Below are 9,636 nucleotides of genomic sequence, written 5' to 3'. Positions count from 1 at the left end.
AAAAACTTGCTACCAAAATAAAAATGTTAAAGCTTATCCTAAGTCTGAGCTCACTTATGCTTGTCTATAGGGAATAGAGAGGGAGAGAAAGACAAGTCAGAAATAGTTGGGGAAGGTGGGGGGGGGGCACAGGCAACATCATGAAGAGGGGTGGGGGAGCAAGGTAATGCCCCACAAGATTTCTGTGCACACAGTGGGGCACAGGGCTGCAGCAGAGCCAGAACAGCTCTGGGCAGTAGCCCCCTCCATGGACCAGCAGGCAGGACCAGTGCTGGAGGAAGGGCTGTGGCACCATGGTGTGGCATGGCAGCAGTGCAGAGTTGTGCCCCTGCTGCTGCCAGGTGGACAGGGGGCACCTCAGCTTGGCAGCCATGGTGGTGTGGCACTCTCCTGTGCTGAGCCACCCTGCACTGAGCCATGAAGGCAGCTTCTCCACAGCTGTTCCAGCCCTGATGCAGCCCTGTGCCCCACTGTGGGTACAGAAATCTTGGGGGGGCATGTGCCACCCCACCCTTCCAACTGTGCCTGTGCCCCCCACTCTCAACCTGTGTCCTATGCCCTTCCCCCCACCCAACATGTGGCCTGTGCCTCATCCCCTGTCCCCTGACTTATCTGGAGGGAGCTGCAGGAACTACTCTCCCCACTGCCTGGCTGTCACATGTGTGTGCACGTGACACCCCCCTGCCTGATCACCCTTCTCCCACTCCCTGCAACCCCCAGCAGCCCCTTTCAGGATAGAACTGCCTGCAAAGGGAAACTTGTGGTTTCCTGCATTTTTCTCCTTTAAAGGGAAAAATCCGTGATTTTCTCCTTTAAAAGAGAAATTGCATGGTTTTCCTCAGCAAGCAGAAAACCAGGGTCCCTGCTCATAACAAATCTTTTCCCTTTTAATAATCCTGATCTTCCACTAATTAAATTATCCTTTCTTCTGCCTTTTTCTCATCTGCTAACTACTCCTGGTAATGTCTCAGTTCTCCAGTATCACAGCCCTGCAGACTGTTTTTAGTTCTAGCTGTTCCTGCTATTTTTTTAGGCTTGAAGTAGAATGCCCTGAAATGAAAAGTTTGTCTAAAACTATCCCAAACATGAAATTGGTCCAATGAAAAATATCCCCCAACAAAAATCTTTGCCTTTCATATTTCTTGGATTATCAGGGCTACAACATCATTCCAACACTACTCCCTATAGAGTAACTGAGTTTATTTGTCACATAATAAATGAAGCAGTCACCTGACCTAGGAAAAACTTCTTCACAGTCAGGGTGTCCAGACTGGAATAAACTCTCTCCAGAGGTGGTGCAATCACCTACCCTGGAAATCTTCAAGAGGAGACAGGATGGTCACCTTGCTGGGGTCACCTGACCCCAGTTGTCTTTCCTGCCTAGTGCAGGGGGGGTGGACCCAATGATCTTCCGAGGTCCCTTCCAGCCCCTAACAATCTATGAATCTATAATCACTTTGAGATTTTTTCACAATAGAAGACTACCTATATCTAACAAAGCTAACTTTGACAGTCTGTTTGGCAAGTACTTGTGAATTCCCTCTCTTCCCCCAAATTAGGAAATGGCATATCTGGGATTTCACTTGAACAGTGTATAATAAACCTAAAGGGTTGGGAGAAGTTGTTAGAATGAAATTAAAAGCAATAGAATTAAATTAAGCAAAGGAAAGGGTAGGCCAGATCTCATGAAAAATTACCCTAAAGGGCAAGACTTCAGAAAGTGGAATGGTATTCTAAGGGAAGGGTCTCAGCATTCAAACCATTTAAAATGACCAGGACAAAATCCTGATATTTTTATCAGAGGGAATAGACTAGTATTAGCAGAGCAGGACCTGTGAGGGAATTCAATATCTCACAGGGGATCACAGTTCCCAGCAGGATTACACATTTTATAACCTATTACACCTGGATCCATCTCTAATGTCCATTCTTTCATGAAAACCAAAAATACTGCAGTTTTGATTCCCATAACAATTTTAAATAGCTGCAAATTAAAATTAAACAGTAGCTGCCATAATGTACAGAATGGAGATAACTGTCATACATAGACATTATACTAACCGCTTCATTGAACATTTCTGCAGTTTTCAGAAACATGAAATGCTCCATTTGAATGCAGTTCTTTCTATACAACATCAGTTCAGTACATGTGAATACAATAGCAGTTATGCAGACTGCCCTGCATCTGCATTGCTATTCACTGGAAAATACAGCAGCCCAGATTTGGGTATTGTGAATCAAAGCACAAGGGTAGAATGCTTCATTTCCTTGACTACACATTCTTCTTCTGATTTGCAAAAAAAACAGCCAAGACCCCTAAAACATTATATCTCACATACAAATGCACGCTGCACCCTATTTGTAACCATCCTTTCTTTGTAATGTTGGCTAGGCACAGCCACAAATATTCCTTCATACTATGCTTTGACACAGTCACCACTAATTCACCTGTCCTGTTCATTTGTGTTTTTTTGTAAATTCTACAGTTTCCAAATGTTAAAAAATGATATTTAGCTGGGAGGAGGCAGGGGGAGTGCTTTAAAAAAAACAGCACTGAATACTGCAAGACTTGCAATAAAATCAAGTGTCAGCAGGACTTTTCCTCTCTCTCTCTGTCTTCCCTCTTCAGTCCTTCTTTTCTTGCCTGCCCCAATTTTCTGTGGCCTGTTTTCTGCTCCCCATGTCTTTATGGGTTCTCTTTTCATCCCCCTTAGCCAGAAAGTTGAGCACAACTCTGTCTTTGAGGCATACATTACCAGCCATTATGGGTCTCAATACATGTGCTCTGGGGTGGAGTGGGAGCAGGTGCTTTAATTACAGAGGGTCTGAGTGCTGCTGTAGTTAAAGTGCCTACAGTGTCACATGTATTCAGTATCCCGTGCTTCAAAATGGTGGTGGAGGCACTTTAACTAAAGCTCATCAAAGCTTGTTTGACAAGCTTTAGTTAAATGCCCCTGCTGCCATTTTGAAATGTGGGGACACTGAATACACATGACATGGAGGCTGCTGGAGTGCACTTACTAGCACACTCCAGCAGACTCGCAACAAACTTGATTGAGTCTGCTCCAATGTGTGCTAATTAGTATGTGTTGGAGCACAGCTCCAGCACGTGTATAGGTGCCCTATGTATTCCAAACTCAGTGTCACAGAATAGAAAACAGAGGGTTGGGGATAGTGCTACTTCTTGAGGCCACAGCTCAAGTTTCTTCCAGTTTGCAGCACAGAAGGCAAAACAGACAACTTTTAAGAAGCTGCCCAATGCTTTGCATTATTATTTGAATTACAGTAATGCTTGGAGCTCTCACCATACAGCATATATAACTATAGATAGATAAAGGTGGAAGAAGTAACAGAAACAGTAATGGAAGAGCTAGGAATTAAATGAAGTTCCTGACCCCCAATAGTGTGTCCCTTCCCCTTGACCAGTGGTTCCCAACCTTTTTGGAGAGGGGGTCCCCCATGCACCCATGCTACACTCGGCAGCAAACCCAGAAGCACTGCACATGGAAGTGCCATCAATGAACCCAGACGTGTTCTTCACAACCCTAGGTTGGGAACCACTGTCCTAGACCAAGGGTTCTCAACCTCCAGCCTATGGGCCAAACGTGACCCATGGAGCTATGGCATCTAGCCTTCAGGTCTCCCCACAGGTTAGGACATTTTTTGATGGGGAAGCAATGGCCATTAATATGGCCACCCTTCCCCACTGCCTAATTGGCAAGCCCTGCATGGCAGGTCAGGGTGGACTGCCTCCTCCTCCCAATTGTCACATGTCTAGATCAGGGCCAGGCCATGCCCTCTTCCCCTGCATGGCTGGATTAGGGCCTGGCCACACCTCCATACCCCTCCAGGGCAAGCTAAGCTCCCTTTCCCCACGTGGCTGGAGGAGAGCCGGGCTGCCTTGCTCCATGTAACCAGATGGGACCCCACAGCGCCTGCCCCAGGAACTAGATGGGACCACCAGCAGGATCCAGCCTACAAACAGACTGGGATCAACCCATCCAGGCCTCCAGGCAAAAAATTTGATAACCACTACCCCGGCAACACTTTCTCACACAGTCATAAACCACCCTGCCTCTCATGTGGTTCTCTTTTTTCTACCTTCCTCAGACTGTTCTAGTATCTGTTCTTACATTGTTTAATATTTAGATCAGTGCTGTGGCATCCTAGGGTGCCATGAGATCCTTTTAGGGGTACCACAGGTTGCCACATAATATTAGATGTGCTAATACCTACCCATGGTTTATAAAATAAAAGAAATTTCAACTAGAAAACTATAATGTTGAAATCATTGTAACGTGTTTTGGTCTGTCTAAGATATTTGCATCAGTACAATTGTTCTATTATTTTTTCATATTAAAAAAAAAGAGTGAAAGCTAAGAACTGGCATTTTTCAAGGCATGCCTTGAGTCTAACAAGGTTGAAAACTACTGGTTTAAATGTACTTGGGGTCCAATGAGGGCACAGAGGAGAATGGCAGACTATTGTTTCTTTTTTACTATAAAAAGAACATACTTTCCTGTTCAATATCAAGGACAGAATAATTAATTATTCAGTAACATATGGAAGCTTCGTAAGGAGATGAGGAGTTGACTTTCTGCCCCCTAGAGATGAACAGTGACAGAATACAGCAGAGAAATGAGGCACTGATGAAAGGAAGAAATGCAAATACTATGCTTCCACCTAGAGGAGAAAGAATGCAATTTATTTACATAGATAAACTAGGGAAATCCTATAATTTCCAAGCTAATTTTGTTCTGCACACTTGAAAGATGCTGATTTAGGGTTTTATGAACCTCAAAGAATTTAGCTTCATGATATGATGTTATGCACATACAAGTTACCTGCATATGTATTCTGTGCAAACCAAAGGGCAAAGAGAACATCGGGACTTGGAGAGGTTAGGAATAGAGGCTCAGTTTGCCCCTTTTCTGTGGGTCTTGTTGAGAGAAATATTACAGGAGGCCTTGTTTGTGGAGTTATCCCCAAAACCTAACTAGGAAAGAGTGAAGATATTGTTCAAAACTCGTGAGGCCCCAACAACCATCCATGCAGATATCTGATATCTTCTGAGGCTATAATGGTCTTTCCAAAAGCACAGTCTGTCCTGGGTCCTCCTTTCAGGTGAATTTCATGGAAGTGGTCCTTGTACCCATTAACTGAAGCCTTGAAAATAATATTTAATAGAGAATAAAGAAACCCTTGTCACCTTGAGCCTAACCCCAAAATAACAACATTCTCTAGAAAAAATAATTATACTCTGACCTGTGAAGACAAGATTAGAGGTGAATTTCTGAACTTTTCCTCTCCTATTCTCCAATTCCTTTTATCTATATCAACTAAAGCATTTAGAGATCAATGTAAATATAAATGAAGATATCCTTCATGCTGTCTTGTCATAAGAACACAATCATATCCGCAGTGTCTATAGATAAGGATGCAAAAGAAAGGACTCGTCCTCCCTAACCAGTATTTTTTATCTTTCATGGTGAAATAAGAATGATTTCATGTTTCTCCATTTAGATAATAGGGATCAAAATCTAAAACTTTTACTTTGACCAAACCCCTGTCATCATCAAAAGGCACTTTTGCTTTAAATAGACTTCAAAACTGGTCCCAAGTTACTGCAAAAGCAGCATATGAAGTTACTGTATTTCTATATCACACTGCCAAACTGAGGAGTAATTAAAATGTTTAGATATACAACTTGAAAGAAACATCAGCATATGATAACCTTATGATTATGACATGGCCAGTCTTGTCCTTGCCTACTCTACATTGTACACATTTCTCCCTAACTCATCTACCTGTCTTGAGTTTTTAAGGTAAGGATTTGGCCTTATTTCTGTTTGAAAGTAGCCCAAAGTATTGTAGGTGTTCCCCAAATCAAATAATAACAACTCAAAAAAATGAAGTTAAAAACAAAACACTCACCTTTTCCATGTCATCCCAATTAGTGATGATCCCATGCTCAATGGGGTACTTCAGTGTTAGGATCCCTCTTTTACTCTGTGCTTCATCCCCAACGTAACTGTCTTTTTGGCCCATTCCTACCATGACACCCTAGAAAATACATTTGTTAAAAATTAGCTTTGGTTGTGCATGTTCGAGGGACAGTGTCATTTTGAATGTCATATTTCTGTGTAAAAGTGTTACACTTGCTACTGTTACTGTCCTCATAGAGCTTGTCTACACAGGGAAATTAGTATGCAGTCAGCTAAGGTGTGAATTTATTAATGACAGTCTACACTGAAAGTGTGTCTGCTTTCAAAGCAGAGTAAGCCACCCTGCACTTACTGTGCACTGAGGCCATAAGCACAGGCGACTGGTAGTAAGGGCATGGTGGGGCACGTGCCCTCCCTGAGATTGGCCCCCGACTTGGCACCACTCAGGACAAGGCAGTTTTTTTGCTGTGAGGGCCGGCGGCATGTTGAGGGGAGTACTTTGTAAAAAAAAGGGAATTTTAAAAACATACATGTTGGTCAGATTTGTTCAGATGCAAATTATTTTGAAAACGTCACTTTAAACCCATCTTCATTCTACCAGACACTCCAACTTGTTTGCTCATAATGAGATGACAATATCTAATACAATATTATCCAGCAGCTGTATCAAAATCTGCTTTAGCTGGAGCCTCATTAATTTAATGACTTAGGAAATATGGTTGTTGAGCTGTGCACGCTTGTGTTACTTGAAAGTACATGCTAATTCTAATAATTATTAAAAACTCAATGCACAATATCTAAGAAGGTAAAATAATGTGTTCTGTGCTTTGAGCTTGTTTATAACAATTTAACTTTAACTTTAAGGGGTCAGGAATATTTTATTCAAATTGTATAATTCCTCTGCCAGTCACATAAGGATTTTTTTTTTTTCAGTAAAAGAGCACAAGGAGTTCAAGGCAAGGATTTTGAGCCTGGAAATTAAGCAGTAGAATCCTTTTCCAAAGTCAGAAAAGTCACAAACAATTTTTCTTCATATACCATATCCCCAGATAAGAAATGTACCTTGTTTTGAGAAGGTAAAATGAAGGGAAAAAAAGATTTTTCCAAAGCCAGCACTCTTCAGCTCATTTGCCTGTCTTTTCCTGCTCAGGTAAAAATTACAGGTTTAACCCTCTCACAGCTGCTGCCAAATTGGCAGTAACTTTTGGCTCAACAGCCAAAAATTGCTGTAAATTCAGCAGCAGCCATGAAAAAGTAAAAAATTCAATAGCTGCTCAAAACTGGGCTCCTCCTCTCCTTCCACAAGGTCATCCAGGGGGGAGCAAAATAAGAGAGACAGCAGCCATTTAAAAACCCCTCCATGCATCTCTTTCAAGAAGAAAAGGTCCACTTCCCCACTTAAGACAATTTTGGAGGACTAATTTTTGGGGGGGAAAGGTGCGTATGGTATGTGAGCAAATGTAACTATAGCTATGATTCCTGCTTCAATTGATAAAGGCATGTGTTCAAGAACTTTACCTAGAACCTAAAGATCTCTATGGGCACATCCCAGTGAGCACACCTGTGCAGTGGTGTCCATTTCCCACTGTTATATTTGTGCCATTGCCATTTGTCCCCAGGCACACCCCTGCATACACACTCCAGCATGTGGCAAAATGCCCTAGGTGGGGTACGGGAGGCTCAGGCTATAACTGGGAGCCTGCTGGGGCAGCAGTGGTGTTAACCAAGATGCTCAGAGCATGGCTCTGGCTGGGCAGGCTCTGTTTCTGGAGGCGCACATGCTGTGCCACTCTTTTTAGTGGTGTTTTTTGTTTTGCAACTTCTGATGTCAACCCTCCCCCCCCACACACACACACCCATGCTGCAAATTAGCAGTGCAGCAAACAGGTGCATGTGTGCTGCAAACTGCATGTGTGTGCTTGTTAGAAAGTACCCTATGAGTATTTAATGGAATGAAAAATAGACCTTATTACCATTATAAACTTGGTTACTTGTGGCACTGGTGATCTTGCCCACCATATTTTTTGTTTGTGCTAATGATACTTTATCAGATTAATCAATTATCCCCGAAGAAAACCATTGCTATTTATGATGCCTGCCTTCAGACAGCTTTATAATGGGAGGCAAAAGAAAGAAGTAGATAGTTAATGTTAAACAAAAGTAGTAGGTAGTTAATGTTAAGCATGTTAAACAAAAATGCCACATCACTGTATCAGTGTTTAGCTAAACCCACTCTGATTTACAAGTTTATAATTTTGCAGCACCAGGCAAATTGTCAAAGATTCACCAAAATTCTTATGTAAATCAACACTTGACTTTAATGTCTAATAATATTTTTCCCAAAGGACTAGAGGAATCATTCCCAGAGCAGTAAGGCAGCTTATTCCTACTGAAGTCATCCAACCCTATTCTACTGAAGTCATACAACCATAGAAGGATACACCCTGCAAAGAAGGGACTGAGCAGGGAGAAAAGGCAGAGGGGTAGCTCTCTATGTGAGGGAGCAGTACACCTCTCTGGAGGCTGACATTGGCTCCAAAGATAAGCAGCTTGAAACCCTCTGGGTCAAGCTTCAGGGGGGCAAGGTGAGAGAGACCTAACTGTGGATGTTTACTACAGGCCACTGAAACCAAGGGGAGAAGCTAGATCTGGAGTTCTCTCAAGAACTGACAGAGGTTGTGTGTGCAAGGGACTTAGTTGTCATGGGAGACTTCAGTTACCTGGACATAGATTGGGAAGAACATTTGGCTAGGTCGGATCAGTCATGTAGCTTCTTAACTGTAATCAAGGAGCTCTTTCTGACCCAGGAAGTGCAAGGGCCAACCAGAGGTACCGCTCTCCTAGACTTGGTCTTGGCCAAACAAGATGATCTGGTGTGTGGCTTGAACACTGAAGGTAGCCTAGGTGACAGCAACCATAAGCTCATCAGGTTCACTGTCCACCGCAAGGTTGACAAATCAACCAGCAGGATTAAAGTCCTGGACTTAAAAGATGCTGACTTCAACAGCCTCAGGGCATTAGTAGGGGAGGCAATGTGGGACCAGAGACAGAAGGTGAATGGGGTGCACGAAGAGTGGTCATTCCTCAAGGACATGATCCTCAAAGCAGAAAAGAAAACCATTCCCATGAAGAGGAAAGGTAGCAGAAGGGCTGGCAAGCCCTCCTGGCTCAAAAGAAAAAAAGAGGCATACACACAGTGCAAGCTAGGGACAGTCCTCAAGGAGGACTATACAATAGTGGTCTGCACTTGTAGGATAATGATTAGGAAAGCTAAGGCGGCGACTGAGTTTAACTTAGCCGAGGGAGTCAAGGACAATAAGAAGTCCTTCTTTAGGTATGTAGAGAGCAGAAGGAAAACAAATGGAAGCATGGGGCCCCTGCTGAACACCTCGGGACAGCTGGACACTCAGGAAAAAACTGAACTCCATAATGCCCACTTTTCTTTGGTATTTCCTCAGACCAAGGGGAAAGACGTGCAAGATAAGAACCACAGGGGGTATGGTGGGAATGACAGCCTTGTGGATGCTGAACTGGTGCAAAACCAACTAGAAAAGCTAGACATTTATACGTCAGCAGGACTGGATGGACTTCACCCAAGTGTGCTGAAGGAGCTGGCCGAGGTCATCGCAGAACCCCTGGCAAAGCTGTTTCAGAAATAGTGGCACACAGGGGAGATCCCTGAGGATTGGAA

At 43.2% G+C, this 9,636-nt stretch overlaps 1 protein-coding gene across 4 annotated transcripts in view; it reads right to left on the bottom strand.

Moving 5' to 3' along the window:
• The window catches only part of LOC109298981 (actin, aortic smooth muscle-like), a 48,880-nt gene that overhangs the window by 31,428 nt on the left and 7,816 nt on the right, over positions 1-9,636 (bottom strand). For 3 of the 4 annotated variants that reach the window (XM_019519417.1, XM_019519418.1, XM_019519419.1), the window contains one exon: positions 5,935-6,063. The exons of the other annotated variant lie outside the window; for it this stretch is intronic. In XM_019519417.1, coding sequence (XP_019374962.1) covers positions 5,935-6,063 — 129 coding nt within the window. The remainder of the gene's footprint in view (positions 1-5,934; positions 6,064-9,636) is intronic. 4 annotated transcript variants of the gene reach the window in all.

The sequence above is a fragment of the Gavialis gangeticus genome, unplaced genomic scaffold (assembly GCF_001723915.1).
Source record: "Gavialis gangeticus isolate Ggan-Ray unplaced genomic scaffold, GavGan_comp1, whole genome shotgun sequence".
NCBI lineage: Eukaryota > Metazoa > Chordata > Crocodylia > Gavialidae > Gavialis > Gavialis gangeticus.
This window is presented reverse-complemented; position numbering and strand designations above follow the sequence as displayed.